The following is a 15509-nucleotide window of genomic DNA, read 5'->3' as shown; positions in this document are numbered from 1 at the left end:
GTACAGGATAAATAATGCAATGTATGTACACAGTGACTCCACCAGCAGAATAGTGAGTGCAGCTCTGGAGTATAATACAGAATGTGACTCAGGATCAGTACAGGATAAACAATGTAATGTATGTACACAGTGACTTGAATGTTTATGGAGATTAATTCTATCTATAAACTATACAGCTGGGCATACGCTTTAAAGAATTATGGTCCTTTTAAGGGGACACTACAGGAAATGTACCAAATTACGATATTATTCAGTGACGTCATTCAGCACAGAAATGATATTGTATGACTAGTCAGCCAAATACGAAGGTATCAAGTTAACAAAATAGTGTTTGTATTGTTAAAATAATTTGTTTCCTCCCCAAACATGGACAATGTTAAATTATAAGCGCATAATCCGCCATTGCCATTAGCTCCACCTATGCTACAAATCATCAATTATATCTTATTTTTCAAAGCTTCCTCCCAGTAGCTTAGTGAACATTTTTAGAAAGAAATATGATTTCTTAATCCATGTGCCTGTTGAAACCTCATTATGTCAGATGATACTGATGGAATGTCATGAAACAGTATCATAAAATACATACAGACATTATTTTGGTGCAATAAACATGTGTTTTTTAAGAAAAGCTAAAACCTCTTAACAAACTCACATGTTTATTACTGGCTAAAAACATGTTTCTGGAAGTGCCACACCTATATTTTACAGGGTTCGATTTACGCTGATGTCAACGAATCGAGACCATCAAAAAAGCAAAAACAATAGCAAAAAGATACAAAGAAACAATTGCATTGTTTGAGATCGTAGGACTACGAAGCAATTGGATGCTCACATTGGCCAGTTACCCATCGGGTTTTGGATTTTTATGAATCATGGGTGCCTGCAAAGCATGGGTGTGACACTGAAACATGCATCCTTATAGTTTTGCTCCTTATGAACCAGATAACACATGAGATGCAATGAGAATGTTGAGCAGAAACGAAAACTGATAAAATAAAAATAAAATAGAGAAATACAATTTTTTTTCAATTCCATCATGTCGAGCGTGAAAGTGAAGAGATTTAGTCTAGAGCCTGGCACCAGATTGGTAGGCATTGCATCTAATGTGGCGCGTATCTGGTGTTTTATTCTTTGTTTTACAGTGTCATTTCAATGTAATGTGCTGTTTTTTTGTGTCTTTGTTGTCTCTTTTTTTTCTTTGTCCCCTCAACAGCATTTTGTCCCGGTCAGGCAAGAAGGAAAATCAAGATGCCGCCAATTTGACAGTGCCCATGACTATGTGTCTTTTTCCTGTGCCATTCCCACTCACTCCATCTCTAAGACCACAGGTCAGTTCCATCAACCCTACTGTTACTCGCTCCCTCCTTTACAGCGTCCTGCGAGATTCTCCATCAGAACGAGGCCAACAAAGTCGAGACGCTCAGTTATCAGAGTACCCTTCATTGGACTATCAGGGACTTTATGTGACTCTGGTGACCCTGTTGGATCTAGTCCCATTGCTTCAGCATGGCCAACATGGTAAGAGATTATTTCATTATTTTTTACATTGCATTATTTTACTTGGGTCTAAGGGTGCACAGTCCTGTCTTCATTATTTCACTCTTAAAGGAGAAGTCCATCTACACTATTAAAGCAACCCTCTAGGCCTGTAGCAACAAAGATGACCAAACCACTTTTCTGATTACCTGTCGCACACTGTGTATAGCATTCATTGGTAGTCTAAAGCCCCATTTACACGGGATGATTATCGCTCAAAATTAGCTCAAACAATGTCTTTTGAGCGATAATCATTGCATGTAAATGCTACCATCGTTTGCTTTTCGGCCAAAGGATGATTTTATGTTGAGTTTAAAATCCATCGTCGGCCGGGTAGCTGATAGCAGAGAGCGCATGCTGTGATTCTCCACAGGAGCGCTGGTAACAGTGTTTTCAGCTGCAGTCCCGCTGCAGAACAAAGGGGCTGTGTGCAGATAACAGACCACCTGCTGTTCTCTGCATACAGCTCAAGGAGGCTCATTTACATGCAAACGAAGTTAATAAGCTACTAAAGGGCACTAATGCCCTCTAGCAGCTTATGCAAAATGATCGCTGAAACTGTCATTCTCCCTATCTTTTTAACGCATTTTTAGCGATCATCTTTGCGTGTAACTGGGGATTAAGACACAACATGCTGCTCCTACTAGCCAGTGCAGCTCATGTGGACAGTACTGGTTATCCAAAGCAGGTGTAGTGTCTTATGCTAATGATGAATACCAAGGCACAGTGTGCATCAGATAAGGTGCGTTCTCATGGGTGATAGCGAGTCGCTCCAGACATTCTCAGACGCAACTCGCAGTGCACAGCAGATGGACGCCCACAAAAATAGAACATACTGTGACTTTTTCGTCTTGCAGCATAGCTGTGAGAAAAAAAATCACCCATGTAAACACACCCATTACAAATTATGGGCTGTATTTTCGTGCGTCTCGCAATGCACAAAATTTGCACAATTTTCTTGCCCATGTGAATCCACCCATAGTCAGGGAAGCTGGTGCAACCATCTTTGTTTCTCCAGTCCTGGAGGGTTGGTTTAAAAGGACTCTGTCAGCTCCTATGAACCCCATAAACTAAACTTATGGGCTCATAGGAGATGAATCCGAGGATGTGAGTCTTATACTTATGATCCCCGTCCCTCCCCTACTGCGTACTGTCAAAGCCGCCGCTGCATGCTCCCTACAAGCTACATGGTGTTCACATAGAATGAGAGGTCTAGTCTAGAGATGAGCGAACGTACTCGGATAGGCACTACTCGTCCGAGTAATGTGCCTTATCCGAGTACCGCTGTGTTCGTGCTGAAAGATTCGGGGCGCTCCGCTGCTGACAGGTGAGTCGCAGCAGGGAGCAGGGCAGAGCGGCCGGGAGAGAAGGAGAGAAAGATCTCCCCTCCATTCCTCCCCGCTCTCCCCTGCAGCTCCCCGCTCTGCAGCGCGTCCCGAATCTTTCAGCACGAGTACAGCGGTACTCGGATAAGGCACATTACTCGGACGAGTAGTGCCTATCCGAGTACGTTCGCTCATCTCTAGTCTAGTCCCTTTAAAACCTACTTTTTGGTGGAGTGCTATCCTTTCCAAAACCTAAATAGTAATTTGGAGTACTCTACTGCTGTGATCAGTGGAGGTGACTTCCTTTTGTCTGTCACATGCAAGAGGTAATTGTTTGGTGTTGGTTACTGGTTAAAACATGAGTATTGAGAGTCTAATGGTGTCCAGTTATCTTCAGTAGCTGGCAGATGAATGCTTTTTTGGCCCTCAGCTGCACAGAATGCTTGGTTCGGCAGATAGGTGCATCTGGGCACCTCTGGAGGTAGTCAGGAAGAACAAAAGTATTGGGCGTTGAAATTCTGCATTTCCGATCCTTCATCTACCCAATATTATCTGCAGGGGAAAAGTTTGGAGACCTTATATAACTGCATATAACAGTTGGCTGGTCCTTATATAACCACATATAAGAGTTGGCTGGTCCTTATATAACTGCATATAACAGTTGGCTGGTCCTTATATAACTACATATAAGAGTTGGCTGGTCCTTATATAACTACATATAACAGTTGGCTGGTCCTTATATAACTACATATAACAGTTGGCTGGTCCTTCAAAAAATGGGCAAGTTCCAACAACTTTTGTCTAATATGCATGGGAGAGTCTGACAGGCAGTAATGAACCACATGAGGCTGCTATTTTTGAGTCAAGCAGTAATAGGGAATGGGGCTTAGGTCTGACAGGTGGAAAGCTGAGGAGGAGGAAACTCACCACGGAGCTGACAACTATGAGGTTGGAGATTTGTAACTTTTTGTGGTATTTTATCCTGTTCTGTTATTTAAAGGAGAAATCCACTTGGAAACTGAATGCTTCACTATGGATATGTTCATCCGTTGCATACACGCTGCGTATTTTCTGCTACGGATTTGCATATGGAAAATATACATAGCATTACAGTACAAGCTTCTTTCGAATTCTCATCCGCTCTCTGGAAAATATCCGCAGTGTAAATTGAACTGTGGTGTGAATTTTAAATCTGCAGCCTACCAATTTATGTTGCAGATTAGGCCACGGATTTGTAGCGGATTCCTCACAGTGAAAACTAGGTCCCGAGTGGGCTTACCTATAGCGTGCTCTGCCATTCCTCAGACATTGCCATGAAGGTGCAGCCGGCATTGGTGGACCTTGCAGAGGGTATCGCTTAGGGGCAGTTGATCTCTGTGTCACTTAGTCCCACCGAGGACAGTTTTTGTGATGACTTTGCTCTAGCTGCTGACTTACGCTGCCTCCAGACAGTCGTTTTCTGCCTATTTTTGTGGAAAAAAAACATCAGAAAAATTGCAATAATTTTTGGATGAAGCCTGGGTTATTTACAGTCATTTTTTGGGGGGAACCAGTTTTCTGGTGATTTTATTTTCTGCCTACCGAGAAGCCTGTTAAAAAAACACAACGGAGCATATTTACTATTGCTTGTACAACAGTTTTCTGGCATACAAAAGAGGCAATTTTGGCATATGCATCAAAATTGCAGCTTTTTGCATTTTCATACTGAGCTCTGCAAGTTTTTTAAAAAGTGGGCAAGGTTTAACATTAGGGGCGGGGCCTCGTGAAGCCCCTCACATTTGCATATAGGGCAGTGTTCCCCAACTCCAGTCCTCAGGGACCCCAACAGGTCATGTTTTCAGGATTTCATCAGTGTTGCACAGGTGATGTAATTATTGTCGGTGCCTCAGACATTGCCACAGGTGTTCTTACTATAGGAGATCCTGAAAACATGACCTGTTGGTGGGGGTCCCTGAGGACTGGAGTTGGGGACCCCAGTTATAGGGCATTGCCATCACATTTACTGTAATGTACTGCCAGATGGGACTAAGGTATTAAGAGTTTCAAGCTCCCTAATACATTTGTGGCAGGAATGTCGCTGCATTATTTACTTAGATCAGTCTTAGTAAATATGCTCCTGTTTTTGTAGATCTACACTAATATTTATGTTACACATTTCTATAGTGCATACTTATTCTATAGTGCTGTACATCACTGGATGTCCCCATCGGAGTTCACAGTTTAAGTTCACCTATTAGTATGGTAGGAAACCAGAGTATTCAGAGGAAACCCACACAGACATAGTGACATTATACAAACTCCATTCAAGATGTTGTCTTTGGTGGGATTTGAACCCAGGACTCCAGTGCTAACGACTGAGCAACCACACTATGCATGCTAATATCTGGCTATGGTGTTTTGCCATAAAATGAGCGCAACAAAAATGCCAATGTCAGAATTACCAAAAATGCGTCGTATCTGGAAAACAGATTTTGGGGCATTTTATACGCTGGTCTTATATGTCTTATATGCTGGTCCTAAAGAAATGTCTCTGGAGTAAGATATGCCGAATGTATTAATAGGCAAGTGTGCGCATCATCCTGAAGTCTTCGCCAGGTTAAACTTGGCATAGATGTTCACTATACAATTTAGCCCATGTGAATTTCAGATGCCATAGGCCACACCCTTTTTACTAAGCCCTGCCCACAGTGAGAGAGCCTGCTCGGACGTGAATGCAGTTACTCGAAAAGAGCGATGCTCACTTGAGTAACTGCACTATCCAAGCGTGCTCGCTCATCTCTATTCAATACCCATTACAAATTCCGTTTATTTGCCAAATTTACAAACTTTCAGTAACAAGGGATTTCTCCAAATTCAAAACAAAGCGTTACTTTTAATGACTACTGCAGTCTCTGAATGAGCCAGCCCCCCAGAATAGAATTATTTATAAGAACACACATTTGCAAATCAGATGTTGTCTCAAACACACCTGGTGTAACTAATCAATGGCTTGAGATAAAGCACATAAAATACCTGGACTGGCAAGGATTTTCTTGACTATGACATTTGTTTGCATGTCAAGAAAGTGGTCCAATAGGTTAAGAGAAGAGACCATTGCCTTGCACAAACAAGGAAAAGGATACAAAAAGATAGCAAAGGCTCTGAATGTTCGTAGAGATACCATTAGAAGCATAGTTCACTGACTACGCTGTCTGGACCTGGCAGAAAGAAGAAGCTATCACTATCTGGCACCAGATTCCTGATGAGTCTGGTGGTCAAAAACCCTTGACTGACTGCAAAATACCTGCAGCAAGATTTAGTGGCCGCGTGAAAAAAAAAGTCATTAAAGTCAATGTGATTGCATAAATACGCAATGAATATGGATGATACATGCATATCCACTATGTATTTACGCATGAAGGCAGGATGAATCAATGGGAATATGTGCACAAAAAAGCAAGAAGGTCCAAATACGCAGTGAATACACACAGTTTGGCTCTGTGAAAATGCTGCATATTTCACGGACCACAACTGCAAACGCCCGTGTGAATGAACCCTAAAAGTAAGTACTCCTTAACATGACTATGGAGCGCTATGCAGTATGATGGTGTTTCTTCCCTTCTGCCTCTTTAGTCCAAGCTTCCTACCTTGGAGGGTGGCTAGGTTGCCCGGGTATGGCTGGTACAGCTTTACCACCACCTGAGAGCTGCTGGACAGAGCGGTGTGGAGGTGCGTGCCAGAATCCAAGATGGCACCCGATCCCTGTGCTGTGTAACACATATGAATCTATATTACAGACGTGTTACAGATGACATTACAACTATAAGTCAGCATTATTTCATCAGTCTTTTAATCTGTTTTTGCCTTTTTATTTTTTATTTTCTACTGGACAAATACTGATCTGTATTTGCCCAATAGAAAATAATAGCAAATACTAAAAAAAAAATAAAAAAAAATAGCTGTGAAGAATAAGGCCATGTGAATAGATACATGGATTTGCATTAGATCTGTATTATGGGCCGCAAAACACGCTCCTCTGAAAGTGGCTTAAAGGGGTGGTCCGAGTTATATTTTTTAACTAAAAGTATGTTCCCCATGCAGTAAAATAACAAATCGGCATGTGCCAGTGCTCTGTTTAATTACAGGCTGCAGTCCCGCCTAGTTTATGGGACGTCACAGGCACTGCAGCCAATAACAGAGATCAGCGATCCAGCACTGAGCTCTGTTATTGGCTGCAGCACTTATGATGTCCCGTAAACAGGCTGGAGTAGCCTGTAAACCTGATTTTAGAAGGGAGACCTGCAGCAGTGTTGCTGGACACAGCAGGAGCAGGGAGAGGTGAGTGTATGCCAATTTGTTATTTTACTACATTGGGAACATACTTTTACTGAAAAAATATAACTTGGACCACCCCTTTAAGGGTGAGTTCACACATCCCAGAGATGCTATGGAATTTTGGGCTGTGGATTTCATGCTAAAATTCCAAAGTAAAATGTCAGTGAATCGTTCACAGGAATGATTTTGCGTGGCTAAGTTAGCAGCGCAATAAAACCACAACTATTAGAACCAATGGTTTCCAATGTACTCATTCTGACGAACGATTTTTAGCCACGCAAAAAAAAAATCAGACCAAAAAAAAAGATAGCACATAGGCAGCTGAATTCAGCAGCTGAAATCTCCTGCTGCCAAAAAATATAGGTCTTGCCCTATCTTTGGACCAAAAAACACTGGGGCCTTCATAGACTCCTATGGGACCTGGAAAAAAAGAGGGGGGAGGGAGTTTAGCTGCGTCCAAAGCTGGGAAAAGATGACAGATGCCTCTATTTAAGTCATTAGGAGGATTTCTGTAGATCAAGGAAATTCCGATCAGAAGCGCATTTTTTTCGGCAAAACGTCACACCCGGCTGTGTGAATCGCCAAAAAAATGCTATTTCATCGCGGAACTCCTTCACAGTAAATCGTGCATTGACACGATTTTCGGCAGTGATGTTCGTGACTTTTTATGTTGGTTATGTTGTATTTGCTTTGCTTCCCACTAACCACGCATCCTGTTCCTGTTTCCAGATCTGGGACAGTCTATATTTTATACAACTGCTTGTCTGTTGCCCTTTCTGAGTGATGATATATTAAGCACTTTACCCTATACCATGATCTCTACCTTGGCTACATTCCCACCTTTCCTGCACAAGGACATCACAGAGTATCTCAGTACGTCCTTCTTGCCCATGGCAATATGTAAGTAGACAATCGTTTCTTGCTTCCTTGTTACTATGAGTTTCATTGTCTCCATCAAGACACACAGAAACAGGGGTGCAGAGATATCAGTTGTACTCAGACCCTGGGGGTATCTGATGGGGCCCGAAGGCTCCTCTGCCATATAAGAAGACACCAGTATTATAAATAGCACATGGAAAGGGGGACAGATTTTGTTACAGATTTTGCATCAGGGCCTCCGATGGCGATCAACAGGATTCTCTTAGCAAATTGGAAGATAATCAAGACTGGAGGAATCGGGGGAGGGGGGGGGGGGGGTCTAACACTCTAAGGCCTCCTTCCCACGAACGGATTTCCGCCGCGTAATTCGCGGCGAAAATCCGCTGCGTTGCACGCAGCTATTAGGTTCTATTGAACCTAATAGCTCCATGCTCACGATGCGTAATTCCACCGCGGAATTACGCACCGCGATTTCTCCCGTCCTCACCCGCAGCATGCTCTATTTTCTGCGGGTGAGGACGGGCTGTACGCACTGACGGCTTCCATTGCAGTCAATGGAAGCCGTCCATTCACGCTATCTCCCGCTGTAACCAGCGGGAGATAGCGTGAAAAAACGCTTTCCCGCCCACCGCCGAGCGTCATATGACGCCAAATGACGCGGTCCGGCCGCGTCACGTGACACGGCTGGTGACGCGAGAGCGGTGGGCGGTGACGAGCGGTGACGCGGCGGTGGTGGGCGGGGAAGCGATTTCACGCTATCTCCCGCAGGTAAGTATAGGGGCTCTGGGGGGCGCCGTGACGGGCTTCACAGCGGAATATTACGCTGCGGAGCCCGTCACGCTCGTGGGAAGGAGGCCTAAGAGACCTCTTTAAATCAATTTTCCCTAACAGATCATTCACATGGAACGGAATATTCCCCAACAGTGCTGCAGAATATGGCGTTCCTGAATTCTGCACTAAAATCCACACTGCTAACTGTGGATTTTGATGCGGCATTGCTGATAGGATTCCACCGTTTTCAGTTCTGCACCACAATCCGAATTTCGGTGCTGAATATTCTGCAACGCTATTGCAGAATATTGCACCCTGTGTGAAAGGTCCCTAGTCTAGCTCCAGGAGGCATCAGCATAGAAGTGTATCACCTGACAGGTGCAAGGCAGATAATAAATATGTTCCATTGTTCTTCATCTACCATTTATCTGCCCACACTGCTAGTATTTGATGGCTGTTCTGTAATGTGCAGCTTCAGCTGTGATAAAGAAAATGTAAAATCTGGAATCAATGTAATATGTGTTCATTACATTTGGGCTGTCTTTTCTTATTTCAGTTTATTATTGCAGTGTATGAAAATATATCTTTTTTTAGAACTGGAAACCATCAGCAAGCAATTGACAGATGTATTAGTTCTTCTTGCTTTACTGCTTGCATGCTCAGAGTAGTTGTTCGAGTTATTTTGGTTATTGTGGTTCTATTAACTCTCCCTGAAGTCCATCGCTTCATCTTAAAACACGCATGCTCAATGAAGATTTTAGCAGTCATATAATTAAAGTCACTTGGATGTTCTTGCGTTAATGTGCCATGTTGTCCTGGGTTTTCAAACAAGCCATTAGCAGAACACAAATAAGGACATAGTAAGATTAAAGGGGTTCTCCAGGACTTTTACTACTGATGATCTATCTTCAGCATACATTATTAATAGTTGATCAGCAGGGGTCCACCTCTATATACCTGCCAATCAACTGATTTCTGGGCCCATTATCAGCATAGACAGTGCTGGAAGCAGATAGCACTGTCAACATTGCAGTGCCCCGATTTGGTAGTGCAGGCATAGCTTCCATAGGATTAAATGGGAGCTGTGCCTGCAGTACCAAACTGGGCTGCTGCTATATGAATAGCACCACCTGCTTCCGGCACTGTCCGCACTGGCAGCGCTGCCAGGAATCAAGGGTTATCCAGAGTGGAGGACCACTGCTGATCAACTATTAATGACCTATCCCTTTAATTGGCAGCAGATTACCAGCTTACTGACAGCTTCCAAATAGGAGAAGAATTTTTTTTCTGCTGTGCACAAAAATGTGGAGATTTTTTTTTATTGAGATGCTGGGTTTTAAACTTTAAGTAGTTGAGACTTTAGGAATCTTTTACAATTGACAGCATTTGCTCTGAAATGTTTTTTTATTTGTAAAATATTCTTCTGCCACTTGTACAAAAACTCAGAAAACACTGCAGTAAAAATGGTGGCTACCCCCCCCCCCCCAAACTATTTAATCCAGTGAAACACAAGGTTATTAAAAGGCACCTGTCACCTAAGTCCATGCTGGTATGACATCTATGAAATACCCTAACCAATGTAAGTCTGTAGGTGCTCCTGCACACTCACGATTACCCCCTTTTACCAATCCTTTGACCGGGGGGGCTTTATGTTTAAGTGTGTTATGCAAATAATCCGCAAGTCAGATGCCTTTAGTCTACTTGTGCACGGACCAATTTAAAATTGCGTCCGAGATTCTCGAGCACAACGTGCACTGAACAGCACATGGACATCCCGTGCTATCTGATGTGTGGGACACCGCACATTTACATGTGCTATTCTCATCCAACAATCAGACAAGAATGGGACATGCCCTTGTGAATACACCTATTCAAATAAATGGTTTCTATTTCCGCCTGATTTTTGGACAGAAAAATCGTCCGTGTGCAAGTTTATTCTCACCTATAAATCTATTAACTGCATTGGCTGTTCATTGGTTAAATGAGTCAGGATGTACGGGGTATTGAGGTACTATGAGACCTATGGCCCATACACACCATGTGCTAATCACAGACACAGGATACAGGCTGGGATTCCATGCTGTGCTAACCGTGTGTGTCCGAAACCCCGTCCACCTGTGGCAGCCAATGGCTGCACAATCTTGCTATTACTGGTAAGATTGCTTGTCCATTGGCTGCCACTGGTTTCTGCAGGATCCAGTTACCACATGTCATCCTGAGACCATAAGGTTAGTTAACAGCCAATCACTGATTGTTTCTACTTTATTTTTTAAATAAAAATGAATAGTATTTAAGTCAGAACAAAAAAAAATGGTATATTCTCTTATGCTGGGAAATATACATTTACATCATTGCATTATTACAACATTGTTGCAGAATATATCGCCCCTGAATTCTGCACCAAAATCCACACAGCTAATTGCAGATTTTGATGAGGAATTACCAGCTATTTTGAATCGCACACCCCGTTAGCAGTGCGGATTTTGTTGCTGAATATTCCAAAGGAGTATATATTCTGTGCCGTGTGAAAGGTCCCAAGGCCTGTATCACACACATGTATTTGTGCAGCGTTTTGCAAGCGCAATACAAAGTGAATAGAACCCAATGTGTTCACAAAGGCGTATTTTGTTTGCAAATAAAAACACATCATGCTCTATTTTACTGCGCACATGTTGAACTAGCTACACAAATTGCCAATTTCAATGAATGGGAGCATTGCTACGTTTTTTTGCATGCACAAAAAGTACAGCAAAACATGCAAATATGCAGTGCCCATTAGACACATGTGCGCGTAAATGTGCTTACACCTGTGTGACACCAGCCTAAGAGGATGAAAACCTGCCCTGACCTTGTACTGCTCACACATGTGTACCCAGGACAGTGACTGTAACAGGGGGCATCCTCTACGTTTAGAGGAAAGGTGGTTTCATCACCAACACAGAAGAGGGTTCTTCACTGTAAGAGCAGTGAGACTCTGGAACTCTCTGCCTGAGGATGTAGTGATGGCAAAATCCATAGAAGTGTTTAAGAGGGGACAATACAAGTTTCTAGAGCGCTATGATATTACAGGATATAGACATTAAATAACCAGAGGGGTTGTCGATTCGGGGGATTATTCTGACTGCCACTATGGAGTCAGGAAAGAAATTTTTCCCCCCACCGTGGGCTAAATTGAGTTGGTTTTTGCCTTCCTCTGGATCCACAAGGGTGGGAACAGGCTGAACTGGATGGACATTGTCTTCTTTCAGCCTAACATACTATGTTACATCAGTGCTTTCACTTGTAATACAACTTTTCCACATAATGAGAAGTGCCCGATTCTCATTTGTGCTGCCTGTTTAGACTGTACGGTTATCTGTGAGAATCGTGCAGTTGTCGTTCACTTCTTGTTCAGTGTTTCACATTCCTATGTGCTGGCTGAAATGAGCGACAAACGAGAACTGCACGATTCTTGTTCGTCATTCAGTCATTTCCTGCGTTTAAACTGAGGAATATCAGGCAGTTTTGCTTGTTTGAACGATTTTCTGAATGATCCGTCTAAACGCAGCATAACAATGCGTGCAAAAAGCACTTTTCAGTACAGATTCCCTTTAACAGAAAGCAAGCAGAGATCTTAAAAAGGAGAAAGTAGTATAACACAAAGCATATGACTTGGGACAGGTGCTTCCTTCACGTTCCATCTGATGCAGTATCACCCCACCGTACAGCACATGACATATGCCATATATTTGTTACATAGTGACAATGACCTCCCTGAGGAGTGGTGCATGTAGCAGCAGACATGAACACCATGCTGAGTGTCCTTTCTTCCTTGCAGTGGGGTCTAGCAGGAGAGAGGGTGGCGTCCCCGCTCATGTCAATCTGTCCGCTTCTTCAATGCTTATGATCGCAATGCAGTATACAACAAACCCAGGTAAGTCTACTCAAGAGGACTCGCAGAAGAGCCTTCATACAGCTTTATCAGTTTACTTAGATTTACATTCTAAACATTGTTACTATGGATATTAAATATATGATACTTTTGGACAACAAGGACCCGTAGCATTTTTGCCTTTTTTTAGTTTTTAACTTTTTTTGTACACTTTTTTTTAAAAGTGCCCCAGGGTCTCCACGGCCATTTTCTTTCCATAGCATAAACATACATGATAAGTGCCTGTTGTGATGTTAACCCCTCGGGTTCTTTCACACAGGAAGAAATATTCTGAAACAATGTTGCAGAATATATCATCACGGAATTCCATCTGAAAATCTCCATGGCTAAATGCAGATTTTGATGCGAAATTATTTGTATTTTCAATTTCGCATCACAATTTGCACATTAACAGTACTGCAAGAGGGCAGAAGCGTCGTTCTGGAATATTCTGCCCTGTTTGAAAACAACCTTAAGGGACGTGACGATCTTTTTGGATTTTCATCTCCACTTTTGAAAAGCCCTAACTTTTTAACTTTTCTATCAACATAGCTATATGTGGGCTTGTTCGTGGCATGGTGAGCTGTGGTTTTTACTGGTACCAATTTAAGGCACGCATAACGCATTTTATAACTTGTATTAACTTTTTAGGTGGGACCGGCTGAAAGAACACATCATTTCTGCCATTGTTTTTTTTTTATGGCATTCACTATACGATATAATTAAAATGGTCATTTTTTTCTGTGAGTCAATATGATTACCAGGATACTAAAATTATATACATCTCCTTTTTTTAGGTTTTTCCACTTTCACAGTAAAAACTTTTAAAAAAAAATAAAAAAATTAGTTTTTGGCATTGCTGCATCCAATGACCCAAAACTTTAGTTTTCCATCGACAGAGCTGTTTGTGGTCTTGTTTTTGGCATGATGAGCTCTAGCTTTTATTGCTACATATGACTTTTTTGACCACTTTTATTGCATTTTTTGGGAGGGGAAATAAACAAAAGAATTTGGGCTCAGTCTTTTTGCTTTTTTTTTTAAATAGCGTTTGCCGTGCGGGATAAAAAGTGTTTTCAATTTATTGTATGGAGCATTACAGATGCAGCAACATGTATTTTTACTAATTCTTTTTTATCGTTGAAAAAGAATCCAAAAAACAATAAGATGTGCAAAAAGATTTTTTCATTGTCTGTTTACTTTGATTTTTTTTGAGTGTTTTTATTTTTTATACCTTTTTTTATGTCCGTGTAGAGAACTTGAACCTGCAATCCTCGCTCAGATGATACTCTGCAGTACATCTGTATATTAGCTCTTATCTTTGCTATTACAAGCCATGGTAAACCTGGAAGCCCCTGTCAACCATCTGGTTGCCAGGCACTCATTGGCCCTCCACTATTGCCTTGCCAAATTCTGCTGTTGCAGCAGGACCCCAGCTGTCAGTTACAGTTGGGTCCTACAGAAAATGGTGTGGGGTCAGTTACATGCCATACACATATAACATTTGGCGCTAACCACTTCCCTTCCATTATGCATATGTACGTCATGGTGCGGGAAGGGAGTAAGGAGGTTCCAGAGGATTAGAAAAACATAGCTACATTCTCCCAAAAATGGCGCACACCTATAAACAGGCAGTTTTGCTCTATTCATATTACAGCATACCAGTTACTGTGTAGCACAATTATGGAGGCACTATATGGCGATTTTTATTTGGGCTATTTGGCACTGTATGGCACCATTATTTGGGCATTATTAATACATTCATTATCTAATCCATTAAACTTTTACATGTATATCTTTTCCAAAATGACAATACACTATGTGCAAAAGGAGGTTTATATTGCTTTAGAAAGTCAATATCATCATCACATAAGTAGATTTCCACTATAATTTAGATTCTGGTACAAATGATAGTAAATTTACGAAGTTGCAGGAAGCCACTCCCTCTTACTAAGTTCGCCCATTTTCTGAAAAGTGAAGAGTGGGTAGAAAAAAGGTGCACATTTTTGCCCACAACAGACTTTTATGACTTTTTTCCCACAATTCTGGTGCACAGATCAATCACCTCCCATGTGTCTTAGTAACACGGGTTTTGTTTCCCATAGTATACCACTGCCAGCTGCTGGAATGTCTCATGAAGTATAAGCAGGAGGTGTGGAAAGTAAGTAACACCACTTTAATATTGGACGATTCTCGTTTGAACAAGTGCACGAGTGAGTGATGCCACCGCTAATTTGTTTGCAGTTCCTTGCGCTCGTGCAGAATGTTTAGACAAGCTGAAAGTGAGCGACAAATGAAAAGTGCACAGTGGCTTGCATTTTGACGTAACAGTTATCGTACACTTCCGCTCCTTTGGGTGAATTTTGGAGCAAATAATCATTATGAGTAAATGAGCCTTAGGCCTCTCTTACATGGCCATAGGCGTTTTTACATGTGCCTGCCGGCGCTATAATAACACATGAATGGGCGCACACATCTAACGTTTGTGTGCCTGTTCAGACGGCCCGGGCCCCGGTGCATATACGAGGCAATGCCATTGCCTCCCCTTCCCTCCCACTCCCCGACTCACCTCCTCTCTCCTTCCCTCCAGCTGTTTGCAATGGGAATGCATGGGACAGGGGCGGAGCTTAGCTACAGCCCCGTCCAGCCCCTTCCCATTGCAAACAGCCGGAGGGGGGGGGGGGGGGGGAGAGAGGAGGAGGGAAGAGGAAGGGAGTTTAGCAATCACTCTACTAAACTCCCTCATACCTCCCTTCTCCAGCTGCTGTCATTGGCTC

General features: G+C 42.4%; 1 protein-coding gene across 1 annotated transcript in view; it reads left to right on the top strand.

Annotated features, from left to right (window-relative positions):
- UNC79 (unc-79 homolog, NALCN channel complex subunit) overlaps nucleotides 1–15509 on the top strand; it is a 154050-nt gene that overhangs the window by 24527 nt on the left and 114014 nt on the right. Inside the window, exons 3-6 of the mRNA XM_066607519.1 lie at nucleotides 1214–1518; nucleotides 7905–8075; nucleotides 12643–12738; nucleotides 14838–14893. Of these exons, the coding sequence (XP_066463616.1) occupies nucleotides 1214–1518; nucleotides 7905–8075; nucleotides 12643–12738; nucleotides 14838–14893 (628 nt within the window). The remainder of the gene's footprint in view (nucleotides 1–1213; nucleotides 1519–7904; nucleotides 8076–12642; nucleotides 12739–14837; nucleotides 14894–15509) is intronic.

Source organism: Eleutherodactylus coqui, chromosome 6, assembly GCF_035609145.1.
Source record: "Eleutherodactylus coqui strain aEleCoq1 chromosome 6, aEleCoq1.hap1, whole genome shotgun sequence".
In the NCBI taxonomy this organism is placed as follows: domain Eukaryota; kingdom Metazoa; phylum Chordata; class Amphibia; order Anura; family Eleutherodactylidae; genus Eleutherodactylus; species Eleutherodactylus coqui.
This window is presented reverse-complemented; position numbering and strand designations above follow the sequence as displayed.